At 53.4% G+C, this 19,781-nt stretch overlaps 5 protein-coding genes across 5 annotated transcripts; 3 read left to right on the top strand and 2 right to left on the bottom strand.

The window, feature by feature from the left end:
- Window positions 1-2,284: 2,284 nt before the first annotated feature.
- On the top strand, window positions 2,285-3,453 carry PG994_011020 (serine/threonine-protein phosphatase PP1; the record flags this gene model as incomplete). The annotated part of the gene is made up of 4 exons (XM_066862429.1): window positions 2,285-2,464; window positions 2,523-2,924; window positions 3,002-3,301; window positions 3,364-3,453. 4 exons carry the CDS (start codon window positions 2,285-2,287, stop codon window positions 3,451-3,453), a joined length of 972 nt encoding a protein of 323 aa, XP_066711539.1.
- A 1,473-nt stretch (window positions 3,454-4,926) lies between these two features.
- On the bottom strand, window positions 4,927-5,955 carry PG994_011019 (selenoprotein domain protein; the record flags this gene model as incomplete). Its single annotated transcript, XM_066862428.1, has 2 exons — window positions 4,927-5,496; window positions 5,779-5,955. 2 exons carry the CDS (start codon window positions 5,953-5,955, stop codon window positions 4,927-4,929), a joined length of 747 nt encoding a protein of 248 aa, XP_066711538.1.
- Window positions 5,956-7,331: 1,376 nt separating this feature from the next.
- Window positions 7,332-7,941, bottom strand: PG994_011018 (putative G protein gamma subunit; the record flags this gene model as incomplete). The annotated part of the gene is made up of 2 exons (XM_066862427.1): window positions 7,332-7,452; window positions 7,517-7,941. The coding sequence occupies 2 exons, from the start codon at window positions 7,939-7,941 to the stop codon at window positions 7,332-7,334; spliced, it is 546 nt and encodes a 181-aa protein (XP_066711537.1).
- A 2,752-nt stretch (window positions 7,942-10,693) lies between these two features.
- Window positions 10,694-13,849, top strand: PG994_011017 (uncharacterized protein; the record flags this gene model as incomplete). Its single annotated transcript, XM_066862426.1, has 1 exon — window positions 10,694-13,849. The coding sequence occupies one exon, from the start codon at window positions 10,694-10,696 to the stop codon at window positions 13,847-13,849; it is 3,156 nt and encodes a 1,051-aa protein (XP_066711536.1).
- Window positions 13,850-15,512: 1,663 nt separating this feature from the next.
- Window positions 15,513-17,063, top strand: PG994_011016 (uncharacterized protein; the record flags this gene model as incomplete). Its single annotated transcript, XM_066862425.1, has 3 exons — window positions 15,513-15,735; window positions 15,809-16,908; window positions 17,022-17,063. The coding sequence occupies 3 exons, from the start codon at window positions 15,513-15,515 to the stop codon at window positions 17,061-17,063; spliced, it is 1,365 nt and encodes a 454-aa protein (XP_066711535.1).
- Between the last annotated feature and the right edge of the window lie 2,718 nt (window positions 17,064-19,781).

Raw genomic sequence — 19,781 nt, 5'->3', positions numbered from 1 at the left:
GGTTGGGACCGGCGCACTAAGTGAGGTGTTTTCCAGAGATATGGCTCGGGGCTATCTTCAAGTGAGGTATAGAGGTGGAGGTAGGTGCTGGTTCGGAGGACATACGCATGCAATAATGAAGGCATTCATGTCCCGCCGTGGTCTGGAAAGCAGGACTGGGTAGGATAGACGACGGGTCCTTGGTTCGGTTGGTTGTCTGGCCCAAGGAGGAGGACTCGAGGAGGTGGTGAGGTCTGCAGTCTGGTCAGGTAGGCCAGGCGGGAGTGGTGGTGGTGATTGTGGAAGTGGAGTGTTGGGCTAAAATAGTCCTCTCGAGCCATTTGCACTGCCTCTGCCTGCCCAATGAGGACGATGAAACTTGTAACTGAAAGTCTGCCCCCCCCTGGTTTTCGCTGCAAGCCGCGCGCCCTGGCCAGGTAGCTTCCTCGGTTTTACGGCCTTTTAGTGGAAGGGGCGAGGCGTTGGCAGAGAGAGAAAAGGGACAAACAACAATGAATCGAGAGAGGTCGAGGCCAGAGCAGGTCCAGATACGTGCATGTACTGTACTAGTTGACCAGGTAGGCATGGAAGTCGGCAGGTATAAACTGCCACCGACGTGCTGTTATTGATGATGTTACTGTAGGTAGAAGTAACACAGGCGCCGACATGGAAATATTCCGTGCATGTACATTCAGACAGGAAGGAATAGATTGCCTATAAGGATCAATAATCAGCAGAAATGCGCAGCAGGAATTAGATCAAAAGGTTGCAAAGCTGCGAATCGAGAGAGGTTGTACCAAGAGAAACCCTCCTCCTCCTCCTCCCTCTGCTGTCTGGCTGGCTGTCTTGTCTGCCTAGGCCACCACCCAACGGGTCCCCCGGTCCCCCGTCTCCTCCCCCAAAAAGTCCACTCAGCAAAGCAAAGGCCCGAACAATTTTCTGACGTTTGGATCAAATCCTGACTTGACCTGAGCCCGAAAGTCTGGTCCTCCTAAATCCTCTTTTCTCCTTCTCTCCAAAAAGCGAAAAGTTGGACCCCGCGACAAACCTCACAACAGGCGAGCATTCTTCCGACTCTGGCGACCGACGACACTTTGCTGTCCTCTCTGTATCTCTGCGGCGACTTCATAAAGACTTGACTTGAGAAGAAACCCTTCTTGACGCGGTGAGCTTGCCTTTGTGCGCAAACGACGACCCTCCTCGATTGTTTTGAAAAAGAGACGTTCTTGCCTTGTCGGCATCCTCTGGGACCAAATTCCCACCGACCGCCCTTGACTAGAAGAAGACTGCCCATTGTTTTTCCAACAACCTGTTGGCAGGCGATACACGAACCGCACTTTTCACTCACACATATTCGCACTCCTGACGGCTGCTTTCTGGAATCTCATTCCATCAAGACAGCAACAGTCACTTTTTTTCATTTCAAAATTTTTTTTTTTTGGCAACGCGCCCGCCCCAACAAAAATACTGCTCTTCATCTTTACGACATTCATCAACTCACCAGTACCAGGCGAATCAGGTGTCTGTCCACACACACAGCACCATTTACCTCCCACTCTCCGGCTCTACAAGACAACATCCCTTGTCTTGTGACCGACTTGACGACGGCGACTAGCGATTTTACGTCGCTATCCACGGTTTAGCTGTTTTACCCTCCGTCTGATCGATCTGACGATTTCTTCTTCGACGATTGCCCATCACTAGAATTGGCAGACAAAAGGCCCCTAGAGCCAGAAAAAAAAACCGAGGCGACGAAACTGACTGTCAACATCGCGCCACGCTTTTTTGACGCTCTTTGTTCTCATCACTTCAAGACAGAAGTTGTGAAATCGGCGTGTCTGCGCAAGTATACCAATTTCCAACAGCGGGCACTCATTGCGAGGTCTGCCACCGGCTGTGATCACTTCATCCCGTGAGTTGCCATCCGAATCCAATACCTACCTGCTGGTACCAAGGTTGCACTTTTTCGCCCATTGCAGTAGCCGCCTTCGTAATCCACCTCCCAGCGTCATCCCCTCTTCCCCACCACGCTACTTCCTCTTCCAGTTTTGTATCGACATGATCGATCCTAGAGGATCAGATGCACCACTCACTCTCACTCTTTTGTTTCTGGACCTTTCTCGATTGAATGCGAAACTAATAAATTGACTCTTTCCTTTAGCCCAGAGAAGTGCATCGTCCTTAATTCGGGCTCTGTAGTAACCTCTCCCGACACCGACCCCCTTCTTTTTTTCCTCTGCTGCCCTGACTCCCTATCAACGACAAGGCGATCTTGGCCATATCCCTGGCAGGCGAAGGACTTAAGATGGCGGACCAACACGACGTCGACCTGGACTCCATTATCGACCGCCTTCTGGAGGTTCGCGGAAGCCGACCTGGCAAGCAGGTTCAACTTTTGGAGACCGAGATCCGCTATCTGTGCACGAAGGCTAGGGAGATCTTCATCAGCCAGCCGATCTTGTTAGAGCTCGAGGCTCCAATTAAGGTATGTCTTGAGGTGAAGTGAGGTCCAATGGCAGATTTGGTTACTCACCATGTTCTAGATTTGCGGCGATATCCACGGTCAATACTATGACCTGCTACGTCTGTTTGAGTATGGTGGCTTCCCTCCGGAAGCTAACTACCTCTTCCTCGGCGACTACGTAGATCGAGGCAAGCAGTCTCTGGAGACCATCTGCTTGTTACTGGCGTACAAAATCAAGTACCCGGAAAACTTCTTCATTCTCCGTGGCAACCACGAGTGTGCCTCCATCAACCGCATCTACGGCTTCTACGATGAGTGCAAACGCCGCTACAACATTAAGTTATGGAAGACGTTCACGGACTGTTTCAACTGCCTTCCTATCGCCGCTATCATCGACGAGAAGATCTTCACAATGCACGGAGGCCTGAGTCCGGATCTGAACTCCATGGAGCAGATCCGCCGCGTCATGCGTCCCACGGATGTAAGTAGCCCTCATTTTCTGGCTCCGAACGCAAATTCGCGCGTAGTTGCCTGGATTGTACTAATGCGCAACTGTAGATTCCCGACTGTGGTCTTCTCTGTGACCTGCTGTGGTCTGACCCTGACAAGGACATCACTGGCTGGAGCGAAAATGACCGTGGTGTATCGTTCACTTTTGGTCCTGATGTCGTCTCTCGCTTCCTGCAGAAGCACGATATGGATCTCATTTGCCGAGCTCACCAGGTTGTTGAGGATGGTTACGAATTCTTTTCCAAGCGCCAGCTGGTCACCCTGTTCAGCGCGCCGAACTACTGCGGAGAATTTGACAATGCCGGTGCTATGATGAGTGTCGACGAGAGCTTGCTGTGCTCCTTCCAGGTTTGTTTACCCCAAAGCATGTTTGACTCCTGAATTACAGCTAACCCAACTTTGCACCATAGATTCTCAAACCAGCCGAGAAGAAACAAAAGTACGTTGGCGGCCTCGGAGGTAGCAGTTTCGCGACTCCCCGCACCAAATCCAAACCCTGAATGTGAAAATAATTCATACGAACTTCCTCTATTTAGGTTCGGCCGTCGATGATCGATCACACCCGCCATGCTTGCCACAAGCTACTCTCAAACACACCGAATCGATGAACAAGGGGCCCTTTTCCGGTACCTGGCCTAATCTGGCTCCGAATAACTCCGAACCCGAGTCGTTTCTTCCATACAATCTGTCCGAGTATAATGCCACGAATCACACCTCTTACGACGACAACGAGGAGTCTTCCTTCCCCGCGGCCTCCCTGACGCCAAGGACGTCACCTCTTATGAATGGGTTGGACGGTCGTGTTGATGATGAATGTTGCTACTACGCGAAAACAAATAAAACCAGGCTTTTCGTATTATGGAAACGTCACGAGCGTCTCAGTGTTCGCCACCCCATGTGTACCTGAAAGCGTTGAAGGACAGTCCCGAGTGCTTTGTTTTCCCCCGGCCAAATATCTCCGCATCGTGCTCATCTGTTTCTGCTTACCTTTGCCAACGTGTGACTGCCGAGCATAATTTCTTGCAACTAATCTGGACCGTTGTTCACCTTTATTTTATAAGCCTGTTATTAATGCATTTATAATGCAAAATGGGTAAGTTTCCGGCCAGGGCGTAATAGATCTTCCAAGAAAATCTCACCCCGTACCCACACTGGAATTCTGGTCGATCAGCAAGGTTTTGCCAATACGCCCCTGTGCGAAGTGCATCAGCACTAGAGGGAATGATCGAGTTTCGAGGCATTACAGCGCCATGGGCTTGTCTAGGCAGCTATTTCTTGATTGCCTCGTTCACGTAGTTAGCGCATTCTTTACCAAGCGCTCAGTGACCGTATATGCTTCTAGTAGTTACTCGGTCACGCTCAGTAGGTACCTATGTATGCTATTTCTGGGTTTGTGAAAGTGGGTGAACCCCATGTCTATTGTAAAGGGGCCATCTTTCTAAGGTGAGTTCAATCATTATTAGTCTTGCTGAAGCACTTTTAATAATTGCTCTACATTCCAAAGCTGTAAGACATCATATAGCCCGTTGCTTTTGTACAGTCTAGTCAACAGTTAGTCATAGTATTACGTGATGTCTACCTGGTTGACTATCCTTAGAAGGATTGGTTGTTCCTGTGTCCTATGTCGAGGGCGTGGAAAGTAGTGACTGTATACAACTTTACTTGTCTGCCGTCACTGAGCTATCCGATTCATTCCTATAGGCCTGAGTCGTCGAGAGTTCTTAAGAGTGTGCTCCTGAAGGGTGTGATATAGTATGCCTTACAAATTCGGAAGACACCACCACGCCGGAGGCGCGAGAGTCCTTACACAGGGCCGGTGCTGATTTTCCCCATCCCTTGCTTGAGGGCCCCAGACCAAGCAAGGAAGGCTTGGGCGAGGAAGAGCCCCTGAGCAAGCGTGGTTGGCCACCACTCACACCACGGCGCCTTGTTTTCTCTTCGTCCCTATCTTTCTCCTTAGTAGATATCTACCTCTACTGGCAGTCTTCGCATACTGCTGCTCCCGCGCCCTTTCCATCTACGTTTCCTGGGGCGGTTGAGGCGGGAGGGTCGGCCTCTTTCACCGGCATCCGCGGATGCGACTGCCCCTGGCGTGGAGTATCTCGAACGACTGTTGGGGTCGACGAAGAAGACGACGTCAAGATCGATTCTTGCGGCGCTGCAGGTACAGGTGCAGGTGCAGGTACGGGAGCAGCAGCAGCAGCAGGCTCCGCCTTCCTCGCGTGGTCACGGTCGACGTGGCCCAGGTCTCGGTTGGGCTCAATCACGTCTCGCACGCGGCGCTTCAGTTCCTTGGTCTCGGGGAAGCCCCCGTCCACCGTGCGGTCCCAGAGCACACGATGCTGCGTGGTGGCGGCGACACTGGTAGCAGCGGCGGCAGCCGCGCCTCCTTGTTGCTGCTGTGCATTGTTCTCATCGTCGTTGCCACTGGTGGGGGTGGTCACGGCCGCTAGGATCTCGACGATGAAGGTCCCGCCCGTCGAGGGCTGCAGGGCCACCTCGCCGAGGCCCGTGGAGAAGGTCGAGAGAAGCTCCTGGGCATACTGGTCGGTGGGTGAGCGTGAGTGAGGTGGTCAGTTCTCGAGTTCCCGTCCGTCATGAAGCAGAAGTCAGAGGGAGGGGCGTGGGCCAAGGGGTTTTGCGGAAAGTTTAAGAAGGGGTCAGGCGGGCTTGTGTATGTGGGGGGAGTATGGTAGTAGGGGCGGACGACGGGGTGTCGAGGGGGTCACGGAATCCGTAGCCGCATCCAATAGAAAAGGAGCAGCTTGTCTAGCTAGCGGTGGTGACGATGGTAATACGCGAGGTAGTATAGAGATGAAACTTACGTAGGCAGCTCTCAACATCCACTTGCATTGCGTACAGAAGCGGATTGTTACCCGGGGAAGCACGGGGTTGGACAGATGACGGCTGCTACCAGACGCAGACGCAGACACAGACGCAGCAGACGCAGACGGAGCGGGGCCTGACGCGGGAGCCGAGGAGGAGGTCGTTATTTCAGCCATTCTCTCTCTCTCTCTCTCTCTCTCCTATGGTTGTATTTCTCTCAAGGTAGAGAGGTATGCACGTAGATTGCGCGTCGCAGATTCGACAACCTGGTTCTTCCAAAGGGGGCTAATGGTGAATGGCGTCATCCACAGTCTCGGATCCGAACTGGTTTGTGGGAAAGAGAGATGTGCACCACCTGCGTCATGCAACGTTTAAATTCTACGGATGCTACCGAATTGGCGTGACACACAACAAAAGTGACAGCACCAAGGACAGCCTGGAGGAGTGGGACTCGCCAATTCGGGGACTCTGCAACTCATCAGAGTAATTTCGTAATGACCGTACCAACGCAATGCAATGCATCAATTCGAGAGTTTGCATATCGTTTATGAATTAGAAGACTGTGTAATGTCTACCTACTCAAGGACCATGCTTACCACGGTGTCGGTATGAATTACGTCCGCTCAATCTCCATCCGCGGGTCGGCCGGGTTCGCGATTCCGTCACAGGATCCGTGACAGCAGTTCATCTTACGTTCGGCGTCACGACAGGTGAATCCTCTGCCGAGCCCCCTGTCAAGTGTTAACTCGGACCAGGCTAAACAGTTCGTGAGCAATTGCCAGGCCTCTGCCGTCCAATAATGTGTGCGCAGTGGAGGATCAACCGAGGACCGATCCATCTACTGTACTCTCATAATCCCCCACTCTCGTTTAGACTGATCAATCAAATATAGCATCTCCGTGGGAACCGATAACCGACCTTGCCGGTCAACCTAACGAATGCTGTGCCGTACTGAAGATATCATCGCATCCAATGGAACGAGTTGCAGTCACATACAAGGGAGGGAGCGCTCAGGGTGTGGCAAACCATCGTGGGCCGGCTGTTCACGAGTTTGTTTTTGCTCATTGATTCAAGAAAGTCGAAAAGAAAGAGAGTACTGGCCGGAACTAAAAGTAATACAATGCTCAAGAGCTTCCCGAATGGCCTGCCTCTGTTGCGGTTTGCAATGGGCGGGCGCTTTTTGGCCCATCCAACCCTCTGAAATACATACATCGTAGCAAAAGGAAACTTGGTTGATTATCGTAAATGTGCCAGCTTCCCCTGAATCTCCATAGGCATTCAACTCTCACTCCTCAACTCCTTGGGGTATCCGCGGCTGTTGCTCCTTTTGGTATTATCCGTCTGCTTCCATCGTGGCCGCGCTTGGCTTGGCCTGCCGAGGACGGGTTCTGGCGTAGGTGGTCGAGCAGTCCACACCCACTCCCTGCTCATCAAAATACAATAGTAGCCTGCCTGCTCTTCTTGTTGCTGTTCGTCGCGGCGTAAGACTAGGATGACTGCGTCGCCCCTTCGATCTCCGTCCCCTCCGACGTGTCTGAATTCAGTCATGGCTCTACATGACCGAGCAGCATCCTCCACTCTGCTGTGGCGCATAGGGGTCCTCGCCCCTGGGGACTGCCCCCCATACTGAAGGCACCATGTAGTCACGCGTGCTGTTGCAGTATGCGATGATACTATCATGGATCAATTAGTTGCTGAATCATTACCACGAGGCGGCGGTGTGCTTTCGCGAATTACCTTTTGGAAGCCTGCGAAACAGGGATTCTTTCTCGCTCAAGGTCTTCTCGCAGACGGCTGTTAAGCTCCGTCAGGCGTCGCAACTTGAGATCAGCCATTGATTGCTTGTTCTTCTTGATTTGCGAAGGATCGCCGACGTCCCGGGAGGTGTACTGAGGCATGATACTGGAAGTGGTCGAGGAATTGGAGTCGCTCCGGTATTGGGGTCGAGAGTCAAACCGCGAAGGGTATTGAGGATTAGGTTGATGGGAAAGCGGAGGTGCAGGAACTGCTACTGGCGCTGGTGTCGGCGTCGGGTCGGAGCTCGGACCAGCTCTACTAGTCGAGGATGAAGAACGAGTGGTTTGTTGACGGCGGAAATGAGATTGCTTCTGGGATGAAGCAGGCGAAGAAGAAGCTGCATGCAATGGTCGGTTAGTTGCCATTTTTTACGATGATGACTATTTGTTTTTGTTTTGTTTTTTGCTGGGCTTTTGATTTGTTTGAGAACAGAGAGGCAATGGGCAAGTTGGCGATGGTGCGTCGTGACATTGGTCGATCCATTCGTAGGACTCTGCCGCGTCGATGCTGAGCTGTACGAGCCGTCTGCCTGTTTCTTGTCGCTTCCCAGGTACGCTTCTGTTCTAACTTGTGCAATCCCCCCTTCGGAGCCGTAACCACGCCAAGCGAGGCAAACCGTGTGGCCATTTGTGTCCTTCAGGTGGCATACCGAACTCCGATTGGACTCTCTGGATTGCCCATTTCGCAAGGGGGAAAAGGGGGAAAAAGGGGAAAAGAAAACTTACAGAATTAGACGACTGAGGTCGTTGATGGATGAATTCGCCGGACAAGGCCACGAGAGGCTCGATGCTCTGAGACGACGACAATAGAAGGGAGCGCGCGATTGTCGAAGCTGCGACAAAGTGACAATGTGAGGGAGGAAAAGAGGTACGAGTGCCCTACCTGGGAGGTACGGGGGAAGAGAAAAAGAGAGGTGGACTGGACGGGCGCATTGCAGAAGCTAAGGCCAAACGGGGGCCAGACAGGGTCAGTACAGGGGCCAGACAGGGTCAGTACATGTACTGTACCCGGGGAGGGGGGGGCTAATAAAGACTGGGCAGTTCTGGAAATTTGATCCTAGCACCCAGGGGCGATAGGATTGGTTTATTCCTCATATTCCTCCTTTGCCCATGCCTGCCAATGGTCAATGGTCGCAATGCGGACTGATAATGGATAGGGCTAGAGTGCTACGGTGTACCGGGGGGTCTACGGGGGCCTGCAGCTCTGGGAAATTGCCCGTCTCTCTGGTCTCCATTCTAGCAAGCAATAGTAGTGGCTGGACACTACGAACAGGCCGTGCTATTTCGCAACGGCCATCACCTCTGTTTTTCTAGCACAGGTCGCTATTGATGTAGGCTGATGGATGTACAGTCGTATTAATCTACCTGCTACATAATCTTCATATGGGTTAGGTCAACTTAAGGTAGATTTTGCCGGCAACCCGGGTTGTCTGATTTTTTTTTCCCATTGCACTCTCCTTGGTTTCTCGTCCGATCTCTCCCCGTCGAACCCAGAATAACATTAATAACAGCGCATAGGCCACATTCATCGACTGCATTCAATGTTGGAAATAGCCATCGTCCGAATAGGGGCCTTCCCTGGGGCGTTACAGGTACATGTACTGTAGATATATATAAGTCGGCGGTGCCCCCATCGTGAACCTGCGTTGTCTCAAATCGAGGTCAATCCCCGCATTGCTCAGGCCAAGCAGTTCAACGCCTTGGTGAGTACTTGTATCCAGTCAAGACACAACATCCGTGTCAAGTTCGAGAAGCAAGCAGGACAGCCGGTATCGTTTCGGTGGGGCTGGTGGTTTTGTTCTATTCTACAGGTGTATCAACTCGAGGGTCAACATACAGGTACTTCCCTGTTGGTCGTCAGACCACAGCAACTGATTGATATGTATGAGCTTGCTCGTTCGACGACGACGATGGCCAAAGGTCTACATAATTCCACTGCGTTGATGTATCAACCTCGCGAATGTTGGGGAGTTCCAGACTCCGATGGCCCCTCTCCAACGAGATGAACATGCATAGTACCTAAAGTACGCACACACTGGCGGTGGAATAGCCAAGTGCTTATCAAAGATATTCTCCACATATCCGACGCAGCGATAGCTGGTCGAATAGGCAGAACTTTACCAGCTCCTATCTACAGTAGCACATATTCCAAAGCGCAGGTTGTTGCTTCAATGCAATTCGTTCAACAGCATTCAATCATACCCGAGCTTGGTATGGTATATGGACCAATAAGTAGACTGGTTTGGTTGCCCATTCAACGATACGTTCATACATCGGTATGGGTGTCCTCGCGCTCGCGCCTAACCTAAGCACTTGCTTTAGGATCAGCAAGCAGGACGACGAACCCATCAATAAGCTCATTTTAACCTCGAGTAGAAAGGACGCCGCCCTCTGCCTCGTGCTTCCTGGAAATGCCATGCGATAAATATTGCAAGCGAGTAGTATCTGCTGCACGCATTGCCAGCAAAATGGCCTTTTGGTTATCGCAAATATGTTGGGCTGATGTAATTACATACAAAAACAACCCGCTTTCGGTGCCTATGCTATGGGTGCTTGTTCCAGTCCTTGGTCAGTGCCTCTCTATGCAGCCCAAAGCCTTCGTCATTTCGTATCATTTCATCATTATCCGGATGATATGAATCTTGACAAAAGTTCGGTACATCATAGGAGGTAGCTACCATCGAATTCTGCCACATACCTACATAGATAGACACAAGTCTCGATACCTACATACTTAGTCATTGGGGCCGCTTTGATTAGCATATCAATATCGCCTTCAGTAGTACTTGATCCTCTGCAGCATTTAGAGCCATTGTCTGTTGGTGTTGAATGGGCTTTGGCGTAGTCGGCGGTGTTAAGAGGTGTTACATAGTGTTCTAGGTAAGGTTCACGTGATTCTCTCTTCCCCCCTTCGGCCCCCTCCTTGGCTGGTCAGCCGGGACATCTCCGGGCTTAAGCGGAAAAAACGAGCCCAGCCCAGGCAGCCCCGCACCCGCGCTTTGCCAAACCTACCCACAAGATTATTCTGTTGTCACAAATTCTCTTCACACTACAAGCCCCTCATACAACCAGACATCTCGTCGGCATCTGTTGGCAACAACAGCAAATCATCGCCACGATGCCGCCTCCCCCGCACCAAAAGCCTGAGAATGTTCTCAAGAGAGCACAGGAGCTCATTGGTGTCGGCCAAGCCCCGGCTGCCCTGACGCTCCTCCACGACCATGTCACCTCCAAGCGCTCTCGAAATGTTCCCATCGCCTCCCTTGAGCCCGTTATGATGCTCCTGGTCGAGCTCTCTGTCGACCAGAAGAAGGGCAAGGTTGCCAAGGATGCTCTGTACTCGTACAAGAACATCGCCCAGAACACAAATGTTGCCACCATCGAACTTATCCTCAAGAAGTTCATCGAGCTCGCCGTCGAGAAGGTCACTGTGGCTCAGCAGAAGGCCGATGAGCTTATAGAAACGTCTGCCAACATCGACGATCTCGAAGCGACCGAGACTCCCGAGTCCATCCTGCTCGCCACCGTATCCAGCGAACAATCAAAGGACCGCACTGACCGTGCCATTATCACCCCTTGGCTCAAGTTCTTGTGGGAGGCGTACCGGACCGTCCTGGACATCTTGCGTAACAATGCCCGACTCGAGATTCTGTATCAGAGCACTGCTATGCAGGCTTTCGACTTTTGCCTCAAGCACGCACGAAAGACCGAGTTCCGCCGACTTTGCGAGCTGTTGCGAAACCATGTCCAGACGGCGGCCAAGTACTCGTCGCAGATGCATGCCATCAACCTGAACGACCCGGATACTCTGCAGCGCCACCTCGAGACCCGTTTCCAGCAGCTCAACGTTGCAGTTGAGCTTGAACTCTGGCAAGAGGCTTTCCGAAGTGTCGAAGATATCCACACCCTGCTTAACCTTAGCAAGAGGCCTGCCAAGAACATCATGATGGCCAACTACTATGAGAAGCTCACTCGCATTTTCCTCGTCGGCGAGAACTACCTTTTCCATGCTGCTGCTTGGTCTAGATACTACAACCTTCTCCGCCAGTCTGCCATGCTGGTAGCTACCGGGCAGAGCAAGAAGTCTGAAAACCCTTCCGCCACTGATGCCGATCTCCAGAAGGCTGCTTCTTTCGTGCTTCTGTCAGCTCTCTCCATTCCCGTCATTAGCACCTCGCGATCGCGGGGCGCCATGGTTGATTTCGATGAGGCCCGCAAGAACAAGAACTCCCGTCTTACACACCTGTTGGGCATGTCCTCAGCCCCTACCCGTGCTGTTCTTTTCCGGGATGCACTGTCCAAGTCCCTCCTGAAGAGAGCACGCCCCGAGATTCGCGACCTCTACAATATCCTCGAGGTCGACTTCCATCCTCTTTCCATCTGCCAAAAGATCTCTCCCATTCTCGCCAAGATTGGCGCTGATGCTGAGATGGAGAAGTACATTTTGCCTTTGCAGCAGGTTATTCTCACCCGTCTGTTCCAGCAGCTGTCTCAGGTGTATGAGACTGTGGACCTCAGCTTTGTTGAGAGCCTTGCCGAGTTCCCTGACCCCTACCAAATCAGCCGAGGCACTATTGAGAAGTTCATCATGAATGGAAACAAGAAGGGAGACTTATCCATTCGCATGGATCATGCTACAGGTGTGCTCAGCTTCGATACCGATGTCTTCTCTTCTTCCAAGGCCTCCCACGCTGGCTCTGCTGGTGGCTCTGCCGAGAGTGAAACCGGCACTGTCCAGCGTCTGCAAAACACCCCCTCGGAGATTGTCAGGTCCCAGCTCGTCCGCCTGGCCAAGTGCCTTCACACTACTTGTTTCTACATCGATCCCACCTACAACGAGGCTCGTATGAAGGCCCACGATGCTGCCCTTGCCCGAGCCAAGGTTGGCGCTGATGAAGAACACCACGCAATCTTGCTCCGCAAGGACATCATTCAGAAGCGTAAGGAGGAGGCCTCAGAGCTCCATGCCAAGAGGGAGAAGGAGAAGGCTCGCCAGAAGAGACTCCAGGAGCAGGCCCTGGCCGAGGCTGAGGAGCGACGCCTTGTTCAGGAACAGAAGGAACGTGAGGAGAAGCGTCTCCGCGACGAACGTGAACGCGTCCGCAAGGAAGAACTCAAGAAGCAGATTGCCGACCTCAAGATCGGACCCAATGCCATTGACATTGATATTGAGAATCTTGACGATCTTGATACCAACCGCCTGCGTGCCATGAAGCTGGCTCAACTGGAACGTGAGAAGAACGATGTCAATGAGAAGCTCCGCATTACCGGCAAGCGCATTGATCATCTTGAGCGAGCCTTCCGCAAGGAGGAGGCTAAGAAACTCCCCGAAGATTACGCGAAGCAACGAGACCATGATGTTGCTGCTTACGAGAAAATGAAGACCGACACCCTTGCCGAGTCGAAGGCCAAGCATAAGGAGAGCGTCGAGCTCAAGCACAGACTCGAACGCCTGGTGCCTCAGTACGAGACTTACGTGAAGTCTATGAAGGAGCGTCGTCGAGACGAGTTTGAGAAGCGTCAGCGTGACGCCGAGAGAGAACTCGAGAGACAGATTGCCGCTCGTAAGAAGGAATATCGCGAGAGAAAGCTCCGCGAGAAGCGGGAGCGCGAGGAGAAGGAGCGCGAGTTACGGGAGGCCGAGGAGCGTGCTGCCGAGGAGAAGGAAATGGCAGAGAAGCGTGCCGAAGCCAAGCGTGCGGAGATGGCGAAGCTCAAGGAGCAGCGAGAGAAGGATCGCCAAGAGGCTCTCGAGAAGGCGGCGCTTCAGGCTCGCCGAGAAGAAGAGGCTATGGCCCGACGCAATGCCGAGAAGGCCTCTGCTTCCATTCCCAGACGCGAACCTGCTTCCATGGAGCGGACCGACTCAGACAGTCGCCGCCCTGCGCTCAACCTTCCTGGAGCAGGCAAGTGGCGCGAGAGAGAGTCCTCGGGACGCCCTGCGGCTGCTGCTGCCGATTTGCCTGTCCGCACGGCTTCCCCCATGGACCGTCCCGATTCCAACGACCGACCAACCGGCGATCGTCCTTCGGCCGGTCCACCCCGCCTTAACCTTGCGGGTGGAAAGCCGTCCTGGCGCGAGCGAGAGGCTGCCAAGGCCGCGTCAGGTGGCGCTCCCAGCCGGGATAGCGCTCCTCCCAGCCGTGTTGCTTCAGGCGCTGGCCCTGCTCCTCGCCGTGCTGAGGAGCCGGCCACTACGCCTCCGGCCGAGCCGCTTCGTGCGTCTGCGGCCCCTGGCAAATATGTGCCTCGCCACCTTCGGGATAAGCAGTAGACTTTAGGGGAATGAAGGATATCATCACTTCGGAGTTTGGGGTCTGGTCCTGGTTGCACTTTGTGTATTTCTAAAAGTTGATAATGAGAACGACGTCTCCGAAATGCTTTTGTTGCCTTGCCCGGTCGCCACAGTCTACTGAATGTTGATGGACATGGAGGCGTAAGTCAGAATAGACTGGCGATGGGCGGTGCGTCTGTCAGCTTTGCCAGGTTCTGCCAAGTGATCTCCGCATCATAATAAATACATGGGATTCCACCCGCAATGGGGGGTTCTCTCTCTCGGTTACTCGTTTTACTTAAAATTTGCATGCTCAAGTACTGTGTCTCTCCAATCTAGCTGTGATGAAGGACGAAGCGCCAGCAGCCTCTTCCCTGCTAACGTGAGGTATGCATCCCATTTAGTCAGGGGACAGAGTTGATATCTCAGCCACGCTGTAATGCAATGCTCGACTGCCTTGGTCTCGCTGACTTATACTTGTACTTGTACTTCTTAGTTAACTTGATCTGGCCGACGGCAAGTGGGGGAACGACGCCAAAGGCAGTGAGAAGCGAGTCCTAAGCACCGACGTCATGTTGCCGCGCCCTGTAAACACGGGATATAGCCTTCTTCGTTTTGTTCGGTCTTGGGCCAAGCCGTCCTGACGGTGCCGCAGAAAGCAAAAGCAAATGGGCAAGCGTAATGAGCCGTGTAGATGGGATGTTCGACAGCTTCGCTTCGATGTCAGCAAATGGTCGAATTTAGGGTCATATCAGGTGAAGCTACAGCTCCCATGCAGCCAGTCGTGAGAAGGTTCAGCACAGACAGATAGCAAGATGAGAAGCCCCCGCTATTCATTCGTAAGGTTGTGTGTGGCACCAAAGGAGCCTGTGCGTATAATTATAGGCCACAGTGAGAGGGAAGGGGGTATAGGCGCCGTCCCCGGGAAACTTCTGTGGCATTTGTTAGCATCGTGGCTAGTGTGGAAAAGGTGAACTGTATTCTAGCTAAGTACCTACTCGGACTGGAGAGAGGCAAATAACGTGGCTGCGTCAGGGTCACCTTTCTGCTACCAAACAAGCCAGCGATTCCTCTTCTCCGCGGGTGTGTTGTTGTTATGCTGTTTCGTATTTCGACAAAGTCCGGCTACTACGAAGAAGGACCCGGTGTGGTGCATCTGGTAGGCGTGGCTTGCATGTGGGGCCCGCACGCAGGTACTGCTTATCCCGGGCCTTCACATTCTTACCTGCCTACACTCGCATCCCGTCTTGGTGATGATGTCGAGAATAGCAGCCTGCTCTGCAAAGCAGTACAATACGCCCCTGGTCATCTCTGTGAGAACTAAGCTTTGATTACTCGGGGCGTCTGCCGTGGGACCACATCTTTGCATGCTTGCTGACGCATGGCTGCTCCAAACGCCCTCCAGACCATGGACTTGTCGTAGGCCCTGATGACGGGCTGCATGTCACAATATCACCTCCAGCCATCGGCAGGCAGTATCCCGAACCTTGCGCCGCAGCGACATGTTCAACTTGAATATCGCCTATATATGGGCTCGTCTGCTTCCTCGTTCCAAGATGTGGAATCCATACTCAGCAGCACCACGTTCTTTCAGTCCTTCTTTGCAGCAGTCCTGGTTTCTTCTACGTTTCATTCGTTGACCCTCTTCCTCCCGTAGAAGGCCATGTCTTCCTACAAGTCTGCCTTGGCGCTTGCCGCCGTTACACTCGTTACCCACGTATCTGCTTGGTATCCCAACCTTCCCGCCTGTGCAGCTTCTTACCAGCCCTTCACTTCGCTTGGCTGCTACGACAATGGCCAGGACGGCCAGCCAGGCGCTCTGATGGAGCGTATGAACATGGACGCCTATACCATGACCACCGAGTCCTGTATCTCTACTTGCAAGGGTATGTTCATGAGTATCCCTGCTGGCACTGTTTTATATCTTGATATACTGACCACGGCTTTCTTCGGCAATAGGCAACGGCTTCACGTATGCTGCCCTGGGTTGGATCGGCAGCTGCTACTGCGGCCAGACCATCAACAGACCCCAGGTCGACAGCGGCATGTGCAACCTGAAGTGCGCCGGCAACAACTCGGAAACCTGTGGCGGTGACTCTAGCGTGGCCATCTACAAGGACACCACGTTTCCCGATATCACGGCACAGACCACGGGTGCCTACACCTCCTTGGGCTGCTACACCGACGACGGCAACGGCCGACCAGTCTTCTTCCGCCAGGACAGCCTGTCTTCCAGCAACCTGACCACCAAGGCCTGCATGCAGAGCTGTTTGGCCGGCGGCTTCCCCTACGCCGCAACCGAGTTCGCGGGTGAATGCTACTGCGGTGTCGTCCTCGGTAACGGAGTCTCCTCGGTCGACTCCAGCGAGTGCAACATGCCCTGCAATGGCGCGTCCGGCGAAATGTGCGGTGGTCGCAACCGCCAGAACGTCTACTCGGCCAAGTCTCTGGAGTGCACCCAGCCGTGCGGATACAAGCCGCCGGGACCTCCTCCGGTCACTTACAGCGTCTCGCCCATGCCTTCGACCTTCACTGTCAACAGTCTCACGTCCACGATTGCTTCCAGCGAGGCGATCGATGTACCCTCCTCTACTCCGGCCCTTAGCACTCCTTCCCCGCTGCCAGAATCCTCCACTCCCGTCTGCAATGGTGGATATGGATATGGGGGTTGCGCACCAACCGCGCCCATAGCCGAGTCAACGTCCACTGTTGCTTCTAGCGAAGCCATCGATGTACCATCCTCTACTCCTATTATCAGTATCTCTTCGCCGCCTCCAGAATCATCAACTCCCATCTGCAATGCTGGATATGGGGGTTGTGCGCCAACCGCGCCCACCGTGGCCGAGTCGACGTCCACTATTGCCTCTAGCGAAGCCATCGATATACCCTCCTCTGCTCCGGTCATCAGCACCTCCTCGACTCCCGTCTGCAATAGTGGATATGGGGTTTGTGCGCCGACCGCACCCACTATGGCCGAGTCAACGTCTACTGTTGCGTCCAGCGAAGCGATCAGCGTACCATCGTCCACCCCGGCCGCCAGCACCCCGGAGACATTGCCGGTATCTTCGCCTAGCATCTCTTCTAGCTACACAGTCAACATCCCTTCGACGTCCACCGAGGTTATCAGCATCTCGTCTACCATGGCCGAGTTAACGTCTCCTATTGCTTCTAGCGAAGCGATCACCGTGCCATCATCTACCTCGGTCGTGATTAAAGTACCCTCGTCTTCTCCGGTCGTGATTAACGTACCATCGTCTGCCCCGGTCGTCAGCATCTCTTCACCGCTGCCAGAATCATCCTCGACTCCTGTCTGCAATGGTGGATATGGATATGGGGGTTGTGCACCCACAGCGCCTACCGTAGCTGAGTCAACGTCTTCTATTGCTTCCAGCGAAGCGATCAGCGTGCCATCGTCTACCTCGGTCGTGGTCAACGTACCCTCGTCTTCTCCAGTCGTCAGCAACCCGGAAACGCTGCCAGCATCCTCACCGAGCATTCCCTCCAGCTACGCGGTCAATATTCCTTCATCATCCACCGAGGTTGCCAGCATCTCGTCTACCCTGGCGGTATCATCGCCTACAACTTCCAGCTTCATTGTGAATATTCCTTCCACGTCCACGTCGACTTATATCGGAAGCACGTCGCTCACCCTGCCGGCGTCATCGCCCACTACTTCCACCGAGGTTATCAGCATCCCGTCTACACTGGCAGTATCATCGGCTACGACTTCCAGCCTTTTAGTGAGCATTCCTTCCACGTCCACGTCGACTTACATCGTAAGCACGTCGCCCACCCCGCCGGCGTCATCGCCCACTACTTCCACCGTCGTAGTAAACATCCCTTCCTCTTTGCCCGTCTCATCCTCCATTCCCTCCAGCTACGTGGTTAGCACTCCTGTGGCGTCGCCGTCTACCCCCATTGTCAGCATCTCATCCAAGATGGCCGTGTCAACCACTTCGACGCCGATTGTCCAGATACCCTCCTCGTCCCCACCAGTACCTACCACGCCGTTGACGACGCTCAAGGTGAGCACCACTTCAGCCGCCCCAGGCGTGTGCACATCGGTCGTCGTTTCGCCCCCCAAGTGCGATTTCGGCTGCGGTAAGTGGTGCTACGTCCTGCCCGAATTCAAGGACAACAAAGGGTGCATGGATGCTTGGGCGCACTGTGCGGTGAACGTAGCGGGCTGCTATCTGAAAGCCGGCCTCCCCGACGCCTTGAACTGCAACGGTTTCGCCCAGTGGTGTGGCAAGGTCCATGATTACTGCAGGGTGTCGCCGGCCGGCAACAAGGACAGCTGCACCAAGGCGTGGCCCCCAGTCAAGCCCACCAGCAAGCTCGAGCTGACCACGACTACCATGACTGTCCCATGCACCACTAGCAAGGTGGTGGCCGTAGTGACCTCGGCCAAGGCTGTTCTTACCACGACCAAGCCTATTCTTACCACGGCCAAGCCTATTGCTACCACCACCTTGACGACGGCGCCACCCGCCAAGACCACCACCGGGACTTGCCCCATCGCGACGCCCACGGGCATCTGCCAGCAGCCCAAGAACACCAAGTACGGCTACGATATCAGCAGCCCCCTGGGCGGCATCCACCTGCCGGCACTGACGTGCAACAACCTCGAGGCGGACTACCGGGCCGGCAACATCTTCAAGCTGTACACGGACGTAGACACGCGCAAGTGCGCGTCTTTCACACGGCCCAAGTGCGCCGACGGCTGCTCGCAGGCCTGCCGCGCCCAGTACGACCAGTGCGTGTCCGTCTACGCCGAGGGCTGCCGCACCAAGGGCAAGTTCGGCGACAAGTCGTTCGGCCTGGGCTACTCCCCGGCGGGCGTGTTCATTGGTACCACCACCAGCCAGCACCCTCGTGGCTACCACTACCGCCGCACGGGGTACGTCCCGACCGCCGCCATCTTCACCGACAGCTACGACGGCGCCAAGACCAAGTGTCTCCAGCAGATGAAGGACTGCGTTGACGTCAACAAGCGCGTCGTCTCGGACAAGTGCAAGGTCTACGGTGTCTTCTCTTAGAGGGGAACGACCGAGCTGGGGAGGTATTGAAAGAGAGAAATATTTTATACGCAGTGGGAAAAGGTTGCTTATGTATTACAAACAGGATGGTTATTGTTTGCTGGAGTACGAATCTCTTGTTACGGTTTTGGGAGAATGACAGGTGAGGAGGGGATTCAGGAGAGGAGTATTTACTGCAAAAGTGGTTTCTAGGAAAGGGGCGCTCTCTTCGTTAATTGCTGTTGTGTTATTATTGGATAGAGGTTCTTTCTAGGTTAGCCATGCTTACTCAAAAACTACAATACAAAATGGACGTTATGATTTACACTCCAACTCGATGAAAATGCAGAACGATGAAAGGGCAACAATATATGCTAAACTGATGGAGATAGATGTACACGGGCCAAAACGCAAAAGCGTGCAAGGTGAGCAAAAAGTAAATTGTGCCCCCACGCCGGATTGAACGACGGACCTTTGCATAACCTGCGGGTCAAATCTTCCCTGGTTAGAACCAGGGTCGCAGCTTCCGTACAAGTGCAACGCTCTACCACTGAGCTATAAGGGCTGATTGAGTAAGCTGTCAGTTTTTGGCCGTATCGAGCACTAGTATATCGCATACACGATAATAAGGTACTTGGATCTAGTATTCAGTTTAATAACCTAAACGTAATACTTCATTCAAGTGGCATACTAACGTCCTTACTACGCATGTGCTTGCCCATTAATTGCCATTAGACATCTTCTAGAAAAGAATATATAAGGCAGTGATGATATATGTGCAATAAACATAGATTATTGAGCTCCAAGACAGACTGGCCACTGTCAAGTCAAGCCTAACTAACTAGAGCGCATCGGGCATATCTCATTGTATGATGAACGCCCAGCCAAACGCCGTAACTCTCTCCCTCTCTCGC

Source organism: Apiospora phragmitis (assembly GCF_038363925.1).
Source record: "Apiospora phragmitis strain CBS 135458 chromosome Unknown utg000010l:1.0-9815664.0:1.0-9183399.0, whole genome shotgun sequence".
NCBI lineage: Eukaryota > Fungi > Ascomycota > Sordariomycetes > Amphisphaeriales > Apiosporaceae > Apiospora > Apiospora phragmitis.
Note: the sequence above shows the minus strand (reverse complement) of the source record. Positions and strands in the feature narration are given on the sequence as shown.